We start from the raw sequence: 23,003 nt of genomic DNA, 5'->3' as shown, positions 1-23,003 counted from the left end.
AATATGCAAGGAATATAAAGTACAGAATGAATTGATTACATGTACCCTGTTGCAAAACATCTGACTAACAAATCGGATACATTATTAAAATTTGTTGTTTATTCATTAACAATATCGCACTTGTTTAGTATCGAAGAGTTAGGATATATATACTTACCGCATAGTTGAGATTTTCGCCTAAGGTCATGAGAAATTGGGAGGAGTATAGCGATAGCATTTATAAAATATTGGCACCATGAGTTTTGTCCACTGATTAAAGGCTCCCCAAGAAAAAAAAAACATGCGGTTGAAAGAGCAAGGTCTTACCATTTGCCACCTTATTCTCGGGTTTTATTAGGGAAAGTAAAGAAATGAAAAGATTGAGTGAAGTAAATTAAAGTAGACTAATTAATGACTACCGAAGATATTATAGAAACCTTTAAAATTATTTCAACAATGATTCAAACAGGTTTGTGTAAAGTAGATATTTTCCTATCTAAGTAGACGAATTCTTTCGGCAGTTAAAGAGTCTTAGATTGGTTCCATCTTATCATGTGCATCTAATGCACGTATCACTGTTTCCAAGCTCATATTGCAAAATGAGTGACGACACCAAAAGCTGTTGTGATTTCTGTAATGCGCCGGGAATTCTAGTCCTAAAGAAAACAAGAGCTGCGTGGACGAAGGCGTGTTGCTATGGTTAGCACCAAAATCGTCAGTTCTGAAGGAATGTCAACTTTTTGCAGCAATATTGGGCGTTAACTTTAGTGCTATATTTTAGCGCTTTATTAATAACGCTTGTGTAGCCCTTTTTTAAAAATCTAGATCATAGTTTTTGGGCTATGTTCATAGGACATCTACTTCCGACCAGCCTTAAAATAACCACTACTTAAAAAGGAAAACAACGAATGAAAATTTGAAACATTCTATTATGAATAATGTAACACGTTATTAGCAGAAATAGAGAGAAAGAGCTAGTTAAGTTGGTGATAGAGAACCATGCTGTTCGTATATTCGTATCTACCACTATTCATTAAGTGCGGACACATTTTACGGGTCAGACTTTATCATACGATGCTCTGTCACTGCCGAAGTCATTCGTGACCACTAATTCTATAGTTAAATTATGCCATTCGGAAATTCGGTACTCCACAATGGAACTTACTGGTGGTAGGTATGTGAGTCCGCGCGGGTGGGTACCACCACCCTGCCTATTTCTGCCGTGAAGCAATAATGCGTTTCGGTTTGAAGGGTGGGGCAGTCGTTGTAAATATACTTGAGACCTTAGAGCTTAAATCTCAAGGTGGGTGGCGCATTTACGTTGTGGATGTCTATGAGCTCCAGTAACCACTTAACACCAGGTGGGCTGTGAGCACGTCCACCCATCTAAGCAATAAAAAATAAAAAAAAGAACAGCACGATTGAATTATTTCGAGTTCACCTGATTTCTTAACTAACTTTGACAAAGCATTTGTTATTATAGGTTGAATCAAAAGGTCACGTGTATGTGCTTTAGACCGTTATGGAAGAAACTCAAGTCGAGACGCGATACCGCACGGATAATTACCTAAAGCTAATCTCAGTTGTTTTCCTTTGTTAGCGAAACGATTAAAATAATAATCACGACTTTAATACAAAGTAATGAGACGTTCTCTTCCTCGTTCCTTGTAATCAAGTGCGACGATAATTGAACTGCTTGAGGTCTAACGGATTTACTTTGTTGTCAATCTGTTGTTTCACTAGACAGCTAATAAATCTTTGCATTGTCGTTTAATGAATTAGAGACTTCGATTGTTTGCATGTATAATTCTTTTAGTTTTTTTTTTTTATTTAGATGGACAGGCGATCTCTTGGCCCCTTTTGGTTTTAGTCAGAAACGAAAAAGCACTACTCGTGGATGCCTATTAAATACGGTATGTATAAACTCAAACACATACTTTTTGCCTTCAAGGATATGATCGCAGTTACTCTTAAATAGACTTTATTAGTTTACACTTGAATAATCTGTATATTCAAGTATCCATAATGTTATTATCTTTTTTTTTTTTATTGCTTAGGTGGGTGGACGAGCTCACAGCCCACGTGGTGTTAAGTGGTTACTGGAGCCCATAGACATCTACGAAGTAAATGCGCCACCCACCTTGAGATATAAGTTCTAAAGTCTCAAGTATAGTTACAACGGCTGCCCCACGCTTCAAACCGAATTATCGTCATTATATGATTATAATATGATATATAATATGATACAAACACTGATATTTCTAATCGAAACGGTATTCGGTATGATTTGAACTAATATTATGTACTCTAGTCTACTTCAGCCTACATAAGACTAGGGCTGCATATTTCAATATTGGCACCATTGTTCAGCTGTTCTCTTTATGGATTCTAGCAAGATTAGAAGATATTTAGACTAATTTTTGTAGGTAAGAGCAATTTTTTTGCTTTTATGGAATTTCAAATCAGTTTTCGTAAGTTTTAGGTTTTCAATTGAATACAATAAAAAATGATAATGGTATGAATTATTATTGCGCCAATACGAATTGGGCGCCAAGTTGTTTCGTAACAAAGAACATTCAGTTCGAGTTTGATACACAGCTAAAGAAAATAGAGAATTAAAATTCAATAACAAAACACCGCATCAGTTTCGAGATTGTTGTTAGTTTTAAGAGGTGTTAACGCTCTATAAATAACTAGCGGCCCACTCCGGCTCCGCTCGGGTCTTTAACAAAATTTTCAACGATAGTTGACATTGTTTTATTTTTTAAAATAAAAGAACACTTATTGCGACATAACTATAATAGTTAGACATGCTGTCGCGACACTTTTTTGTAAATAATAATGTTAGAACACATTTCTGAACAATTCAAAGTCGTAGTACATTATTTTATTCTATCATCAATAGTTTTCGCAGGGCACGCGATGTAAAGAATATTTTAGGTCATTTTTTTACACCTTGGGTTACATTTTTGGAGTTTTAGTAAGGATCCCTAATTTTTTTCAAAAAAGATTATAGCCTATGTCACTCGGGAATAGTGTAGCTTCCAAACAGTGAAATAATTTTTCAAATCTGTTCAGTAGATTCGGAGCCTATTCAATACAAACAAACAAACAAATCTTTCCTCTTTATAATATTATTATTAGTATTAGTATAGATACAGGAAAACGATTGTCGAATAAGTTGCGATGTCGAAAGACTCACAAGAACGAACCATTGTTATCCAAACATTCGTGATGTCGCGTTGATTAGAAATGCGTCTATCCAAGTACGGGAACAGATGCTGGTCGCATCACAAATCAATTTTACAAATTGAAACATGACTGTGGACACAATAAGTTTTTTCGTCCCTGCCTGCCCCTTATTGACGTAGGTGATTGAACTTCTAATTGCTGAAACCGGAATCGAGCACGCCAGTTAACGCAGTCACGATTTTCCTAGTTTCTTAGTTGCGAGTTTTTATTAAGGTCATTAAAGTAGTGTTCACATTAAATGCAGATTCTGTTCAGATTTCAACGGCTAACGACACGAGTTTACTGACTGCGCCGGCCGATAAACTATAGAATAGTCTGCCTGATTGTGTATCTATCAGGCATTTACATGTTTACTATAGGTTTAACATGTAAGGTGTCAAACCTGTTTTATAAGCAGCCAGTTATTTACGATTATTTGTATTTGATTATTCTTTATGTTCGTAACACAATACAACTGGCACACAGAGGTAACGGTTTTACCTCATTACGGGTCGCGCCCGCGTTGTCTCAAGCAATTTGAGATGAAACAAAATGGCTGCCGGTGTAAATTACCATATTTTTAGTAAAATTGACACTTTGCTATTATCTACCGGTCGGGCACCGCATTCGAGTCAACGACCTCGAACCATCCGGATCTAATTACGTAGTGTCATTAACATTGCAGAGACGGCACGTCCGCCTAGGAAATGGAATCGAATCATTAGTAGTTTGATTACAAAAAAAGGCTTAATAGAAATATAATAACGCTGAACGGAGAAGAAATTGTAAAAAGATTGTAGAGCGATCCAATAATTGGCGGTTATTTGTCGATACGGTTTGGAGCGGCTAATGGGTGGGGGCGCCCCGACGTGACTCCAGAGTCCGCCCTGCCATCTAGCATTACATTTTAGTCGAGTTAGCTAAACTTATTACAATATCAAGACCTAGAGGTAATATCCAATTACGTTTTGCTTACCATAAATAAGAACGAACGTCTATTTTAAACAGTTAATGTAAGTTTACTGCTACTGCTAAATGTTGCTAAGACTATAATTCTTCTTCTTTTTCTCCACTTTATCCCACTAGATGGGGTCGACACAGCAAATTTTTCTCTTCCATTCTCTTCTATCAGCCGTCATCTCAACACTCACTCCTCTCTCTCTCTCTCTCTCATATCGTCATTTACACACTCCATCCATGTCTTCTTCGGTCGACCTCTTCCCCCTCTACCGTGCACTACCATTTCCATACATCTCCTAGTCACATGCATCTTCTCTCTATGCATCACATGTCCATACCACGCTAACCGTCCGCTCTTTAATTTGTTGATTACTTTCACACTTCCTTTGATATACTCATTCTTTATCTTGTCCATTCTTGTCACTCCACACATCCATCTCAACATTCAACATATTGATAAGACTATACTGTTTTGTTTTAAATAGCTGTCCTGTTTTTTCTCGTGCAAAAATTGTTTTTAGAAAATAATCAGGTACAGTTAAATTTTAGGCAAATTCTGTACGTGAAAATAATCGAGATGACATCATACATGCAAGACTAAATTCTCGTCAACTTTGCGCCTCGACATACAATAGATACCGATCTAACATCAGCTGTTTTTTTTTCCGTCGTGCCGCCACACAATAACACCTACTTACGAAATCTAGTGAAATCAATGAATGTTGTGTACAGATCGGCTGGTCGTACGAGCGTAAACGCCTGAGAAAAATAAACCACCTCAGAAATATGGAACAACCTCAGTTTTGAGTTAAAAAACCAACACGAAATCTTTAAAAGGTCAGTTCGGTAGGTGTTGATTTGAATGCAGTCTTTTTTAAAAGTACGTGAGGTCAAATGTTTTTTTTTTTTCACGTTAGCCGAGTATCCGCTGTTGGCAACAGTTATGATATGAAAGGTGTAATGGCAATGACAACTGAGGAAGTCTCGTTGTAATAATAATGGACAACAGCTATTCACTCATCAATTGGAGACTGAGCTGTGCTACGAAATGATAAGAAAATAAAGTATGGGTAGCGTAATTTAAAGTCGAAATTCTATTACACGACGGATGTCAATAAAGCCTTCAAACATGATCCCATAGCTACTTCGCGGTAGAAATTAGGCAAGTTGGATTGTCGAAGATAGTGAAATGACACAGTGACTACTAGTACATCAATAGCGTATACGCTGCCTACGGTTATATCCTTTTGGAGCCTCGATTCAAAAGAGGCGTTTTGTCAACCGTTTGCTGGTGTCATTTGAAAATTTACCTGTTGAATCCTCTTTGGGTATTGTTTTTTTTTGTGAACTCTAATATGATTTAATTTAAATTTGATATTTCAGTAATGATATTAAACTTATTCATTAGGTAATTTTAATAAGTTAAGTTAAATTAGAAATAATAGAATAGTTTTTGATTTGTTAAAGTATCTATATATTTTTGGAATTGGAAAATTAGTCCCTAGGCCCAAAAAGTTTGTTAGTACTCGCGTACACAATTTCTGCAAATGGATATTAAGAGAGAATTTATCGCTCTCACTGTTCTTTGGAAGGTGCGTAAAGAATATAGGCATAGGATGATTCCAAGCTATCAATGGGAACCACTGCATTTACCCATAGTGCGATTTCAGAAGTCGATGTTACGTATTTTTCACGTGGCACTCTGTGTTTATATGTCATTTTTAAAATGAGGTATTTGCATTAGCACTGGGTTAGGTAGGCCTACGGAATTGGTGACGTGCATGACCAACGTTGGTCCCAATATCGTGTACCGCCAACAAGATTAGCTGAGTCTTTCGTTTTTGAGTAAATTTAACAGATTTATTGTTATCTAATGTAAATGTAGCTTTATTCATAGAAAAAAATATCTGAAATGTGTAAATATTTCGTCACCAATGACTAAATAGGTTCACTTTGTATTTATAAAAAGTATTATGAAAGCTCTTTCTTAATTTATTAGTAGCTCAGTTTTCTACAATTATCATATTTTTATACATAGTTCCACATTGTCTCTTAGTTTCTCCGGACCTATTTTAAATTCGTTTCCTATGATTGCTAGTTAAATTCGAATAACTCCAGTAATTTCCTTCGAGAACACCAAAGGCTCGGAGCAAAACGCTTCATTGATCTGCCTACTTATCGACATGATATTGATTCGATGAAAAAAAAATCTTTTGTTATACTACGACAAAAAGCCTTATTTTCTGGTAAGCACGTCCTATGTATATTGTATTACACAATGAAGTAATTAGTCGGTTCAGTAACGGGAACGGTTTTTATTCAACATTAGTTTTACTTCTTTGTGCGTTTGTAATTTAATATTTTTTGTAATGAACCCTTGGAATGGGTGAGTGGGAGGTAGAGGTTTTTTTTAAATCGAATTCAGTGTTCGACGTTTGAAAGCAAATATTAAATCATTTTATTTAGATAAATAACTTTAAAAAATTTGCATCGCTAAATGTTTTGTATGTCTGAAGAAATGGTTAATCACATATCAAATTCGACAAGAATGGGCAGCGCATAATTGCAATTTTATTTATTTTTTAATTCTATTATGTACAATTTTCGTGGAGACAGACAATTAAATTACTAAATTGTAAATCATGATAGTTAATTTTGAGAAACTATAGAAAAAATGCCATATATTTTATAAGCCTCATACGGAGAGCGATGGTGGCAGACGCATTCATGAGTCAATAGTATTAAGTAGTTACCGGACGTCACAGTATGGAGTCCTCTATGAGAGAGGAGACGATGTAAGTATCAGTAAAACAAGTCCTTACTGTGAAAAATAATGCAGTGGAAACCTTTCATTTTTATATACGTTGTATGAAAACTATGTTATGTCTAGAACCGAAAAAACATTTCGGTTATCCTATGCCAAAAACTATATTTCATTTCACTAGTGATGTTTACACGATATAAAAAGTGGTTTTTATTTTTAATAACACGCTGCAAACGTACTCAAATACTCTTTGAAAAAAAAAAATTATCACACACATATTTGTCAAATTTGCAATGCTTTATAAATAAGATTTTTCTTTTAAGTATTTTGCGTTGCTCGGCTTCATTTTTCGCTACGTTAGTAAATTTGTCAAGAGAAAAGGACTGTTCTGTTTTTTTTTCATTGTTTTTATCGAAGGGAGTGAAGCATACGAACTGTCTAACAGACAAAGCCAGGGGCGTAGGTGATTCGCGGTCAAACACTTAAAACTCTTTCGAAGGTCGTTTAAAGGACATGCCATAGCAGTAGAGAAACACGGTGGAGGGCAGTTCATTCAAGAGTCCGTATAAATACTCCCCGTATGTCGCGAATAAGATCTCTGATATCGGACCATGGGTGACTTCAAGCTTTTCAGGTATTGTAATAAGAGAAAACCTTTAACGAATATAAGGTTTGAATATTATAGTCTAGAATATTAATTGACTTTTGAGAAAATTTGCATTTTTGTATGGTTGTACAAAGTAATGATCGAATTGAATGTAAGGCTTGTGGTAATACTTGCTCCCAATTTTCTACTGAAAGATTCTTCGTCTTCAGCGCCAAAAGAATCGTAGTTATTATAGGTTAATGTCTTCATAATTTCATCATTTTTCATTTAAGTTATACAAAGTTGTAGCCTTAATTAAGTTCGTTTTCATGACCCATACGCGTTGTATATTTACTTGAAACGTAGATGGAATTTATGGATGGAAAAGCAATACGAGGGCTATAATGTATTTTAATATGTTATAGTAAATAGCAGGTTTGTAGCATCTATTTTAAAACACTACTAGAGGTCCCGCAGTAGTCGAAATTCGACTATAATAATTAATTGGAATTGTAATTTTGTACACTATTATGATTGTATTTTATACTTCTATAATCACAAATTTCGCCAGGACTACACTATAAAAAAATATTAATAAAGACAAATAATATTTAATCTATTCTCAATTTGACCACAGACGTCAAGAACAAAATTTCTATCAATAAATAGTATGCTTGCGTGTGTGCGTCAAATACATGGTATGTAGTGTGTGTAATGTTTTCTTTATTGATTTAATGTGTCTTAAACATTATTTTAAAAAAATATTAGCATTGTGCACTTCTTCTCTATATTCTCTATAAGTGTGGAAAATTTCATACTCCTCCGTCCGCGCAATTTTCGTAAAAAAGGATACAAAGTTTTTGCTTCACGTATTAATATATAAATAAGATTGTTCTTTTAAGGATTTTGTGTTATCGGCTTCATTTCTCGCTACGTTAGTAAATTTGTCAAGAGAAAGAACTGTTCTGTTTTTGTGTTTTAAAACAATGTCTTAATGTTTTAAAACACTATTTAACTAAAATCTCTCACAGACTTGTATAATATTTTTTTTGTAAGCAGGCGATCATTAAGAATTTATTAAGTAAGAAATGTTATTTTTAGATAGACGTGTTAAAATATCTCGAATCTTGAATTTAACATATTGAGTGTAGCATAAGCTATAAGTGCCGTAACGATCGTTTTCGTTTTTAAGCATAACACGATTAAATAGATATGAATAATAAACTAGCAATCTGTTTTATTGTCGGTTTGTATTGTTCACCTTTTTTGTTTTGTTTTTTTTTTTTCTAAAAATATTTCGCCACCCACAGCGACCAGGTGTCAAAAGTAAACTTTCATTTCTCATTTCGAGATGTTGGTTGAGCAAATGAACAAAGATAAAGGGACTTTATTGTTTTAGATGTCGCAGGTACTTTGGTCCATTGTCCGCTTGTATGTAGATGCCGGTCCGCGCTCTGTGTTCACCTGTCTCTAAGCATCCCGTAATTCTTCAGCTCATAGCAGGAGACAGACAAGATTTTTGTCTTAATACCCTTTGTCAGTGAATATTGCATTTCATATAATACAAATATACAAACAAAAGAACATAAAAAGGATAAAGGAACCAAGGAAACAAAAAAGTAAAAAAAAAAAAAACATAAATCAATAATATAAATATTGCATTTATTTCAACGAATTCTGCAAATAAAATAACTGTAGATAATAATAATAATACTATTCAGTTTACAAGAATTATACTTGATTACTAAAAGACGCATTTGTACGTCTAAACACAAAAATCAATCACTGGCTGGCACAGGGCTTTGTTTCGTTAACTATTTAGCAATAATCACCTCTATAACAGTAAATGCAGATCGCAGATAATTACATTAAAATTAAATTATACAATTAAATTAAAATGGAAGTCGTAGTGGAGGCTAATTCAATATCAATCGCACATTTTACACAGCACGAACGTGCAATTTTATATGTATCTATATGACAAAACAAAATAATAAAAGTAAAACTAAAGGACAAAAATAAATACAAACATAACATAAAAAAACAAAATAATAATATACAAAAAAAAAAATTACAAACAGAAAAAAGGCTATATGCAAATAAACATTTTAATATTCAAAATCGGCTGCTATGCGCTTATTCGTTGGAACGTAAATGAAACTATGAGCATAATATTATGTTCGGCGTTCTGAATTTTGACATTTGCATATGAAAGATCAATAAGACGTGTATCGCGGTGGCTGAAGGTGACGGGAAACAAACTTTCACATAAAGAATAGAAGGGATAAATAAAGGAATAATGGCGACACCCACGGCGCGTGCGACGACTTGCATGCGCGCACCACGAGCAAGCCTACACAGCCGACATTCGGTATTCAAGAAAATATTTGCATATCACCTAACTCCCCAATAACGGCTCACTTATGTAAATGTCTGATGAATGGCAAAAAACTGCAGCCGGCGCGACCCCGCGCGACAATAAAGACTTCATTATTATGTTAAGTGCACAGACTTGTAAACGTTATGCCTGTATTTATTTTGATACTGCTAGCATCGCTCCTTTGTCGGAGGCAATCGTAAAACATACGAAGTACCTAAGCTAATTAGATACAAGTTATATCACAAATTCTTAAGATGCCTCTACACGTAAACAATATATTTATTATACCTTTGCTTAGGTCGTACTATCTAATTACACATCAACTATCTGCAAGCGAACATTTTACAGTGCAGTACCTATCAATAACGTTACCAAACTAGTAGTATACTTTTACATATAAATATTTACAGTGGAGCACAAATAATAATTTACAAAACACTCGAATCCTACAAGGCACCTTATTTAATAGTTAAACTTCAGGCTTTTCTATGACTTTACATTTAAAATATAACTAAAATGTTAAATTCTCTAAGATATATAATTTGGTTTTCATTAAAATTCTACAACAATCGAAAAAAAACGCTAATACCTAATAGGAGTTTTTAAATATAAACAACTAGGAAGAATAATATTATGCAACAGATTACTAGTCTATATATGTATCATCACTACGTTATGTTGGTTTGTTAATAAAATTCCCTTTTTTATTTACAGTTTTAATCGAAGAAACAATTAAAGTTATCCCGTCACTCGAATGAAAGACTGTTGATTGCGACGATTTAAATAATTGATTATTCATGTAGAGCGGAATGCATGTGAGTCGGATCGGTCGCGTCAGATATACGACGTCCTTCACGCGTCCTAACTCCTACCATTGTTGTGTTTCGTTTGCATTTGAATAGTGGCGGGTAAGAGCGAACCTCCCACCGGCCCGGCTCGGCCCGCCTCTAGCGACTCGATGACAACGCGAACGCACCATTTCATCCACCTAATACTTGTCTATCACTCTCGCCTCATAAATACCAACAAACAACTGTCATAATTCGAAATAAAAACAATACAATCGTAAACTGTCACAACATGGATGCAACCGTCAGATTGGCGTTGTGTCGTGCAACGCTGCCCCGTTTCGAATGCTCATTCTAATAATTATTGAAATTACGAAGCAATTTCTGAGATTGAATCGAGTTCCTACGTGCCGCCATTAGCGATTACTAAATTTGAAATCAATAGTTTTGACGTAGTTTGTATGTTATTTTTTGGTTTTGGAAGACAACTTTTTTTAAATTATTTCATTAAAAAACCAACATAAAGTAAGATATAAATAAATTCTTGACAATGACAGATTATTTACAGAAAGAACTCACTAATAGGAAAATAGCAACGACCGTCACGACACCAAAGGAGCTTCGCTCGAACCGGGTTCAATGCTGCGAAGTTGCTACTACTTGAAATGCTACGGTCGAGCGAAACTCGCCGCTACGAGGTTCTACTACATTAGACCCTGAGTCGTACAGTGTTCTGGCACGCTATACGAGTCAGACCCTGGTCAAGTGGTGCACTCACCGTTGCCGGCGAGTTGCGGCCGCAGGAACGCGTTGTGAAGCTCTCCGCCCATGCCGCTGTCAAGACGCGCTGCCATTTGCATCAGTGCGAACGTGCTGTCGTCACCGACACTGGCGCCGCTTTCCAATCGCGCTCGTACCGCCGCGATGTGACCCCGTGTAAACACGTGATCTTGAACCGAATACTTGTGGCTATATTTAAAATCACACACGCGACATTCTTCCGGGGGAGGTGCATCAGATACTTCCGCCAATCCAGCAGCTAGGCGCGCCTTTTTTTCTTTGGCACGTGCGTTTTGAAACCAAACTTGTACCACTCGTTTTGGTAAGCCTATTTCGCGACCTAACGCCTCACACTCGGCCATCGTCGGCGTTTTGTAATCCGTGAACAGTGACTTCATGATTTTCACTTGTAAGGATGACATCTGAGTACGATATCGTTTACCGGGTGGACGAGGTGTTTGTGGTTGACCGGCCATGATAGGCGATGAGGGTTCGTCTTCTTCATAGAATTCCATTGTTTCGGAGGCAGTATCTGAACGCTCATCTGCGTCGGACCCAGGTCGTGATAAATCCACAGGCTTACTGAGATCTAAAGGGATCTCTGATTTTCCATGTTCTGGGCGTCTATCGGAGGAGTCGTTGCTTCCACCGTTCTGTTGGGCAGCGGCATGAGCTTGTAATTCGCTCACGTAACGTTTCATCGATTCTTCACTGTACTGTTTGATAAATTTCTCCATGTCTGAATGAAAAGGCGGGAAAATAGGGGGCAACATGGGAGCCCCCGCTTGGGAAAAATTTTGCTGCCTGTCACTTTGTTGAGAACCAAAACTTGGCGTGGACTCCGTACTAAGTTCTTCGTCTGGTAGTGCGTCTACGTTAATTTCGCCTCGTGTGCACTGATCAGCATGCTTCGTACTTAAATGGCTTTCTAACGCGCTTTTCACTTTAAACAAAGCTGGACAAAATGGACATCTTTTATTTATAACTTGGGCATGAGCCCGGAATTGCCCTTTTCTTTCCCGGGCTCTGGTGTTTTGAAACCAGACCTGTACCACTCTTTTTTTTAAACCCACTTCACGTGCAATATTTTCAAGCATTTTCCTTGAAGGATTTGATTCAATTTGATATTTTTGATAGAGATAGTCAAGCTGTTCTGGCAAGATGGTAGTTCTTAATCTTTTGTCTTTTGGTTGCTCTCCAGTATCTGTTTCCTCAAATTCATCAAATTTTCTTTTCACTACTTGTTGATTTAGTGCTGCGACTAAAGGGTGTCGTGCCTCCTCATTGCTTAACGAAGCATTTAACTGTTGAAGTTGAGCATGTTGTTGTAAGATCCCAAAAGGGGAGTCTGGCGGATAAGTAGGAAATAAATTTGGGTTCATTATGTGAACCAGTTGATGTTCTCGCCATAAATCGAATCGAGGGAAGACCAGGTTGCATTTATCACATTGAAAATTTCCATCTTTTTCTTCTCTAGTTTGATGTGGTAACTGAGTTACAGGAGTTAAAGTAGTTGGTGGCGCTGGAGATACAGGGTAATTAGGCGCAGCTGGAGTGGGAGTTCGAGGGGGTGCAGGTGAAACTGGTACAAGAGGATTATGATGTTCTACGGTGCTTGAATTGGAGTCTTCACTACTCAATGTTGCAGCTACTTGTGCTGCAGCAGCCTGAGCTTGCGCTGATCGTTTGGCGTCTTCTTCTTTAAAACAATGCGTTTTCTGATGTCTTATTAGTTCGTAGTATCGTTGAAACACTAGTTGGCACTTTTTACATTGATAGTTAAGACCGGGAGTGCGCTGAAATCTATTAGCATCATCTGTTGCTCCTGCCGGCGGATCCGCTGCAGGTTGATTCTCGTATACTTTTCTTGCTTTTTGACGAGCATTTTGAAACCAAACAACAATGACCCTCGGACTCAGTCCTAACAACTTAGAAAGATATTCTAAATCATCGTCTTTGGGATATGCATTATTTTCAAAAAATTCTTGAAGAACTTTTATCTGGTAATCAGTGAATCTAGTTCTGTTGGCGCGTTTGCCAGAAGACCCCGAGCTGTTGGATCCGTTCGAGTTGCCCCCGGAAAGTCCGAAATCGGCTGGACCCCTGCCGGGGCTCAGACTGCGATTTGGGGTCAAAGGTAGGACGTTCGGGGGCGCGGAGTTTGGGGACGTGAAATTTGGATTTAACTTAGGTGGCAACATTGACGGATGTGGTGGCTGCGGTATACTCGTTGCTGGTATTGAATCAAGTTGCGATTGAATTAATGAATTCAACGATATATGTGTTGGAGACGATGGTTGAGAAATATTATGATGATTATCAGGATGGCTTATCGGAGCTGGGCTTTGAGAAGGTGCTTGAGGAAAAACAAAACTTTTATCCTCTTGATGCCGATCATCATATGAATTAAATTTTTCTTCCATTGTAGGTTCATCACAAGGTTCAGATTTTACTTCCTGATGATTTATAGAGTTATTTTCTTCATATTTTGCTTTTTTTTCAGGCGGCGGTTTGCCTTCATCCGAGCTGGCAGACGAATCAAGAGGAGTAACTTTTGCTTCGCCAGTTTTCTCGTACTCTTCAAGATTTAACGTAGTAGATGGTGGATTATTGAAGTTGTACGGTGAATCTTTATTACGTTGTCGTTCTTTGAATAATGTATTTCTGAACCAGTGTTTGATTACCTTAGTGGCAAGTCCAGATTGTTGGGCCATTTTAGCGATGGCCTCATCGCTTGGTGAGTTATTTATGTCGAAATGTGCTCGTAAAATCTTGAGTTGTTCGTCTGTGATACGAGTGCGGGCTCGCTTCTGTCCAGCCGCAGCATTTGCCTAAAAAAAATTCAAAGATAAACATTTGGGTACTGCGAAATAATAGATATAATCCATAAGACTAAAACGTGTTTTTAAGGGGACAAAACAGGCTAAAGGGTTCATTTATCCACAGAGCTATGGCCCCTTATTGTTGGCAGGTAAGTTTGAATAATAACTGGAATCGTTGTTGCTTCGACCGAGATACGTAACAATAGGAGCTCTGTTACTTTGTGCAAACAGATAGCTAAAGTTAACTCGCCACGCTTATCTTGGATAGGTCAGATTGTTGGCCATAATCAAGTCATATATAGGTGTCAAAGTAAAAACGAACATTTAAAAAATATCTCAAAATACCTGATTTAAACTTTTATTTTCATAAATACATAAGTGTTTAATATTTTTATTTGAATTTCAAATTTAGTGAACAGTTGAGATTTTCATTAATTAATATCAATTAATCAATTACGAACAATACTGAAACGCTGAGTTGATCATTTTAAATTGAAAGAAGAAAAAAATTCCGAAATGAAAGGCAGCTACAATTTCATATGATTTGTCTTCAACAACATTTTATTTTGCCTCTAAAACGTAAACAAAATTTATAAATAGTTAACGTTAAAGAGACAGACACGTATTCAATATTTTGTTATTACAATATCATATCGAAGGGTAAAAAACTATTTGGTTTAAGCGACATTTTTGCAACTTTACAGGAGATTCATTTAAAGCTTAATATTATTTGGAAAAAATATTATAACAAAAAAACTTCTTTTACTATTTGAATAATGTAAATTGTAGTTTAATTAAAAAAATCGAACTGTTGATGCTAGTACTAAATAAAACGCACCTTTTATTACAAAGATAAATGTCACTTATTAAGCGAAATGTCGCTTTAACCAAAGAGGTTATATCGCCTCTCGATATAATGTTGACAATAATAGAAAACAAGTCAAAGACTATAATAATATGCGGAAGGAAAGTACTGAAAATTTAATGGAAAGTCGAATTTAGGAATCGAAAGTGATGTATGTGTACGAAAAATATTAGCTGCGATGTCAGATAAGCTCACTTCTCGCTCGATCTTATACAGACAGACGAAGCCAGCAGGCACAATAAGGGGCTGCAATTGACAACTGAGACATTCATTGTTTGTTACTAGGAAACGATTAATATTTAACTTTAGCTTTAGATAAGTTTTGGGTATTTGAGATTTTCAACATTTTAATATTCTTCAAAACATAAAATACCATCGAAATTGATTAAATAAATAAACTATTAGATTTCTTAGTGATCCTTTTGGATACAATTTAAGTCACCATAGTGCATAATATAGATATTTAATTCTCATTACTGACTTTATTCTTCGGTCGGGCTATGATTTGTTACAATTCGCATTTTTGTTGAATAAAATATCTACCCCAATGACGTTTTACATGTGTTAATAAGAAAACCTAACTAACTGTAACTATACTTGAGACCTTAGAACTTTTATCTCAAGGTGGGTGGCGTATTTACGTTGTAGATGTCTATGGGCTCCAGTAACCACTTAACACCAGGTGGGCTGTGAGCTCGTCCACCCATCTAAGCATTTACGATTTATTTTCTAAGTTTTGTATAACAATAGTAGTTAATACTTCACATTGCACCTTTTAATTTTTGTTACAGTTATCAATTGAAATGAATTGTAAACACTATGAGCTCAGTTAAAGCCGATTATGAATATATTAGAAATTATATAATTGTATCGTTTCTAAAATATTGATACACGTGACTTATTATGTATTTATCTAGTTCATATGAATTAGAGAAAGTAAAAAAGTAGTGAATATTCAATAAAAACCGTACCTGCTGTTGTTGCTGGATCAGTTGTTGTTGTTTGAGTTGGGCGTCGTGTGCGAAGGACATCGCGTCAAAGGGCGGAGGTGGCATCATTATTGGTACCAGAGGTGGTTGCAGGTTCATTGCAGCCAATGCCCCGACATTCAATCCTAGTGGCAATCCCAGAGATAGCATTTGTGCGACCATCGGATGTATCGTGCCCAGCTGCTGTTGTAACTGGATCATGTTCAGCGCTGCTTGCATCTCTTGCACTTGAGCAGCTAGCAACGCACCGGCCTGCGCTTCACCAGCCGCATTTCCGTTCTCGTTGTAATTCGCACTACTGTCACCCCGCGGCGACGGCGACCTCTCACCTTGCGGTGCTGGAGACGCAGCACGCGGCGAGTTTGGCGCACCTGATTTTCTTTCATATTCCGACTTAAATTGTTCCGCGAACTGTTCCAAAAACTCCAATGGCACTTTATCCTTGTGCACTTCTTCACAATGTGTTTTTAAAACGAATACACTAGAAAACTCTTTATTACAATGTTGACATGTCGATTTATTTTCACCGTCCGGCGGCTTTTCTTCAGGTGGCGGTGGCGGCGGACTTGGCGCGCGTGCGATTTCACGTTCCTCTTGTAGCTTTCGTCGCTGGTTCTCATTGTATTGCATGACGAGGTCGAATCCGAAGGTTTCTAAGAGTTGTTTGTACATTTGCGAGTTACGTTTGGGCGGATTGCCCTTTGCGACCATTTCGTCCAATGCCGCAGCTTCTGCCTCACCTAACGGCGAATGCGCCCGCGCATCGCTAAACGGGCATGAAGACGCACGATGTGCGTCGAGTAACTCCGCAGTCGGGAATGACGCGTGGCACCGATCGCACGCGGCGTTACCTGCGCGAGGGGAACGAGGGCTACCTGGCCGGGCGGGGGGTGAAGATCGCGGTCCCCCACTGCTCGTAGACGAAGGGGATGTATTTTTTGGCGACAGCACGTCTTGTAAAATTTTAGCGGGGTCCTTTCTATCTGGTTGCTCTACTAATGGTCGTGTCAAGTCGACTTGTCCAGTTGCGGCTAATTCTTGCAACTTGCCAGCCCTTGTCTGATGTAAGACTGATCTCATATGTATGTCGAGATTACTGCCTTGAGTATATGCTACTTTGCAAATGTTACATTTGTAACGTTTACGATCGTCTTCTTCACTCGAAGTACTTTTGGGAGTTAATGTTAGATTAGAGGGCGCCGAACCCGCTCCAGGCGATACGGGAGGATTATTATTATTCTGTTGTTCTTGCATGGCCCGTTTGAGTTTATGTAGATGGCTCACGCTGTTGTAGTGTACCAATAAGATATTCTTTTGAGTAAACGATTCTTTGCATACATCGCATTTAAAAGGTCTGTTTGGATCAAGGTATTTTTCCATTGGATAAGTTAATTTTTCACCTTTTCTGTGCAGTAAGGTTTTGTTGTGAGCTGTCAAATATGACTGACGTGTGAATGCCACTTTGCATCGGTGACACTTATATTTCCTGTTCGGGTCATTATATGAATCTTCAGCCATGGCTTGCGAGTTTAGGTAGTCTTCCAAAAATTGTTGATCTTTGTAAATTATTGAATCATCAGAGTTTTCAGCGTCGTTGTGACCGGATTCATCGGCCACAGTCGCACTTGAATCTCTATCCTCCATATCAGCTAAATCGTCGTCTGGTGTTCTTAGGGCTTCTTTACGGAGAAGCTCTGCAGTAGCAGCATCGAGAGCGGTGCCTTGTCCGGCCTGCATCAATGGATTCGATGCTAAGCTACGTTTAAAAGCAGTGAGCTCATCCTCGGATAGTTCCGGATGTGAAGTTTCGACGTGCTTCTGAAGAGCGAGTACAGATCGAAAACTTCTGCCGCACAGCACACACTTTGTCGCATCTCTGATGACATGATATTGTGAATGCAGTTGTAGTTTCTCCACTGTTTTAAACGCCAAGCTGCATTGGTTACAACGATACTTGTAAACATGTTTCTCTGATACTGACATGTTAGCGATCGAGTTTCGTGCGTGAGCTTCCCGAAAATGATTCTGCAAGGCGTGGGCTGCATCAAAGTAACGATTGCATCCTTTCTTCCAGCACACGTAGCCCGGCCCTTGAGGCGTTTGCTTGAGTTCTAAATGTCCTGTTTCATTTTGGTGCTGACATAATTCATCTACATTTCTAAATGTTCGGCTGCATGTCGAGCACCGTTCCATCTCTCCATCAGCACTACCCTCTGAGCGTGGAGATGATATTTCTCTATCTTCGTCACCCTGTCGAGATTCATCCCTTTGCTGGGTGCCACCATTTAGCCAATGACTTTGATCTACTAAAAGCAGTAGCCTCTGTAAGCCTTCTGAATTGACTGAATGAATTTGCATTACATGTCGTTCTAGGGCAGGTCGATCCTTGAAGGCATCTTGACATAAAGGACAAATAAAATGACGTGCAGTGTCAGCGTGCACGGAAGTGACATGAGCGTGTAGACGAGCTTCACTCGGGCAACTGTAATTACAGTAAGGACACGCGTGAGGTCCTGGAGTTTCCCTTTCTTCGTCTCTGTCATTTGAGGCTTGTTGATTTTGTTGTTGTGTTTGAAGTTGCTGTTGTTGCTGCTGTTGATGGTGATGTTCGAGAAATCGCAACATTTTCTGTTCTTGGGTCAGTTCTGGTTTCTGATCAATAGGCTCTTTGGTGTCTGTTGACAAAAAAAAAACTGATTATTTGTCATTATATAAATAATTTTAATTAATACGAATAAACGAACCTCCCTCAACGAAATCCGCAAACCAAATGAAAAAGGAAATGTCTGTACACCTTAAATCTACAACATCTACGTGAGATTTATCTACAAAAAAGATTATTTCTATAAATGAAACCAGCTATTGTTCGGTGCGATCGTTTGTTACTTTTCTGAACTCAAGTTAAAAATAAAATTCTTCTCTTTTATATTATTATTAGGATTCGTTTTGTTTGCGACGTCCCGGCAAGACAAAGGTATCGGTTCTATCCATCCCGCACGCACACATGCGTAACTGTATTAATGCCATCGTAACAAGAGTATTGTAATTTCGCACACAAAGAAGACATAGGACGAGCAAACAATCATTGTTCATTATTACAAAAGGTTTCGAATATTTCGTTTCGCAGTGGATCAGATGCATCGAGACAGTTAACGTATAAGTCGCGGCGTGTATGAGGGAGATGAAGCTACCGAAGATATGTGAGACTGCAATTATTATTTTGACCAGGGATAAGTCCGGGGCAGCGTGTGAAAGACTTCGATGTATCATTGTTTACGCTTAAATAAGGACGTTGGATAAAACGGTTTCAAATACAATGGGAACAGCTCAGTAAATAAATGCATATTAATAAAACTATATGCTTATAATTTCATAATTGTATTTCATATTTGTTCTTGTAGAGAGACGAAATTTAAAATTGCTGTTTTTATTTTTATTTTCAAAACTATCATCAGTGCGGTTTTTATTTTAATCATATATTAAAATCGTGCACGCCAATATGTGAGTTACTAAATCAAAGGGGACGACTTGGGGAATTGAATTTATAAAATTAATTAAAATCAAAAATCGTCTCACAGTCCAGTGGATTTAAAACCAGTCGACCCCCCAACACAGGAACCCGTTCTATAGTTTTAAGCATTCAAAACCGTTACAACTAATGATGGGGAGAGGGATAAACCCGTAATAATAATCATAGCGCAACTGACCCTAAATCCGAGCCGGAGTGTCCAGTGAATGTAATTATTTATGATGTAAAATCGCCGACCCACCGTCTGGTAGTAGCATAGAACAATGGCCAGGTAAAGAGAACTTGTCTTCATAAATGCGATCTCTGGACGCTTTTTGTCAATGGACAAAGGGCCTTTTCTAAGGAAACACCACATCGTTATAGCGTCGTAAAGCAGTATTGTGCAGTGCGAGTTTTGTTTCGCGAGATTTAGGTCAGAATTTTTACAATGTGGCGTCAGGGGTACAATGGGAGCCTGAGTGTTCATTGGCTATGGACCGACTGGGTTGAATCAGTTTCTATTAATCGTTCGTGTGTTGCAAAATTCGATCATTTGAGCTCTTTTGTGTATGTGCATGCAGACGCGCTTGCGTATTTTATATATGAATTGACAGATTATAGAATGTTCAAGCTCAAACTAGCCAGCCTCTTTGGACCTATAGTGTGTATGTTGACGTCACATTAGTTATTAATCCGTTTGATGGGAGCTCATCACTATCGCGCCTTATACTATTAATAAAAAATTTGTGACGTCTCTAAATTTGTTTGTTGTTAGATTTTTCAGAGGCTGTATTTTTGAATTTTCTTTACAACAGCCCAAGGTCGCGTCACATAATAGGGTTGTGATCTTAAAGAGGATATAATAAAAATGGAATTCTTGTAAGATATGAAATTGGTGAAACACCGGATATAAATTCAAGTATTATAAGAGACATCTTACAATAAAAAATACAGTTTGTATTACAAACGAAGTTCTCTTTGGCGGATGAGCAAAAAACCCGCTAAGAGTTTGTGACCGGCCTGAATTAGAGACCGGTTTAAATTCTGGTTTTGATTGTATTGATGAGATCCTTGTTACTAATGACTCAGTTACCGAGGGGCGGAACAGTGAGACAGGAGGCGACTGATTTAAATTGGCAGCCAACACTAAAGCAACATTTCTTTTTGTTTACACTGTGTAAGCTTACTTTTTCGTTGCATTCAACTGTCTGTTTCGCGTTGAACCGTAAATGAGTCGACCAAAAATTTATAGCAAAATCGATCATTGAAACGGTCGCCTCAATAAGGTGAAAATAAGTAATAAACATAAACATGCTCGGTACAATGGTGTAAGTGGGAATTTCTTTTGGTTTCGTGTTCCCTTCGGAGGTTATCGTATTTCACCGCGGCCATAAACATGCGTAGGGCGATGCGGCCGGCGACATTGTACGATGATGTAGCAGCCTCATCACAAGGGGCAATCATCCTTAATGTGCGACCGGCACATACGTAATGCGAGTCATTGTCCCGCGCGCGGTACTTATGGAAAATTCGCGTTCTTGATTCAAATCTTTAGTCCGTCTCCCTCGCTCGTGGGGCGGAGCCGCCTTCAACCAATGACTGCACCCGACTGTGGCGACACCGTGTAAGGCGTGTGTTATTAAAGAAACCTGTTCTAATGTTCCGCGCTTTAAATTAAATTTTGTCCGTGTGTAATTATCTCATTATTGTGATTACGAATTCTCCGCTAAATGCTCATCGATTAAAATAAAGATTGGTTCTCCAAATCGAACGTCATGTAATAAGTTTATCAATGTACTTTATAATTAAACGAATGATTTTACTTACTGTTGTTAACGTCATGGATATATCTATATATTAATACGTGAAGCAAAAACTTTGTACCCCTTTTTAACGAAAATTGTGCGGACGGAGAAGTATGAAATTTCCCACACTTATAGAGATTATAGAGAAGAAGTGCACAATGCTAATATTTTCTTAAAATAATGCATAAAAGATACATTAAATCAATAAAGAAAACATTACACACACTACCATGTATTTGACACACACACACGCATGAATACTGTTTGTTTATTGTCAAACTTTTCTTTGCAGTCTGTCAGTTATAGTCTGTCAAATTGAGAATAGATTAAATATTGTTTTCTCTTTATTAATATTTATCTAAAGTGTAGTTCTGACGAAATCTGTGATTAAAGAAGTAAAATAGTCCTTGAGAACAGAATCATAATAGTGTACAAACTTATAATTTCCATTAGTTATAGTCGAATTTCGACTACCAGGGGAGCACTAGTATTGATAATAACAAGAAAGTAAAATAAGAATGTTTACTAACATGATCCACAGAAGTCTAGTTCGAAAAACGCAAAACGAAATTGATTAAGGAACGAATTGCTTTAAATTGGAAACCGATAGTGACGTTCCGAAATTACATTCATAAGTTGGCTCAGTATTACTTTATCGATACGAACGCCGGTAATGGTTTTGGTTGAATTAGTTTTAATGGAATTTTCACGCTTTACAGAATAAAATGTTACACGAAATGCTTTTTTTTTTAGTGTAGGAATAATAAATAGTTATCGAAATGGTTATTTGTAGTCGTGTTATTGTTTATTAAAGTGGGTGTGAGCGCCATCTGGCGGAAAGTGTGTGAAGTTGAAGAATGCGCATGCGCATGCATTGCTTGGCAACTCATAGCGGACGGTACTGCCACCAATAATTAATAAATAGATCGAAATTTATTCATTATAAAACTGATTCAAATTAATGTTTGCAATCACAGAGACGTAAGACTGGTGGTAGGACCTCTTGGGAGTCCGCACGGGTAGGTACCACCACCCCGCCTATTTCCGCCGTGAAGCAGTAATGCGTTTCGGTTCGAAGGGTGGGGTAGCCGTTGTAACTATACTGAGACCTTAGAACTTATATCTCAAGGTGGGTGGCGCATTTACGTTGTAGATGTCTATGGGCTCCAGTAACCACTTAACACCAGGTGGGCTGTGAGCTCGTCCATCTATCTAAGCAATAAAAAAAAAACGTTAATCGAGGAAACAAGAGAAACAATAGCTCGGTCATGGTTGAAATATTAACAAGAAATTTATTCAGTACGTACCTACCTACTTCCCTTGAAAATAAAAACGTACATCGTACAATAAGTACCTAGTATGATTTCGACTTTTTTTTTTAAGATGGCTTTTTAATTGCTTTAATTATTTTAATTAATTAATTTAATGATTTTTTAAGAGGGAGATCCGTTTTTCATTAAATCGATCCTTGATATATCTACTTAATGACTACGGAGGCTACTATCTGAAGATATAGATTTACAACTCAGGACACTTCGAGCTAAAC

General features: G+C 37.5%; 1 protein-coding gene across 1 annotated transcript in view; it reads right to left on the bottom strand.

Moving 5' to 3' along the window:
- Window positions 1-23,003, bottom strand: part of LOC101747010 (zinc finger homeobox protein 3) — a 144,088-nt gene that overhangs the window by 79,094 nt on the left and 41,991 nt on the right. Inside the window, exons 3-4 of the mRNA XM_004932901.4 lie at window positions 16,127-18,819; window positions 11,467-14,299 (exon numbers count right to left, since the gene is read on the bottom strand). Of these exons, the coding sequence (XP_004932958.2) occupies window positions 11,467-14,299; window positions 16,127-18,819 (5,526 nt within the window). The remainder of the gene's footprint in view (window positions 1-11,466; window positions 14,300-16,126; window positions 18,820-23,003) is intronic.

The sequence above is a fragment of the Bombyx mori genome, chromosome 11, assembly GCF_030269925.1.
Source record: "Bombyx mori chromosome 11, ASM3026992v2".
In the NCBI taxonomy this organism is placed as follows: domain Eukaryota; kingdom Metazoa; phylum Arthropoda; class Insecta; order Lepidoptera; family Bombycidae; genus Bombyx; species Bombyx mori.
Note: the sequence above shows the minus strand (reverse complement) of the source record. Positions and strands in the feature narration are given on the sequence as shown.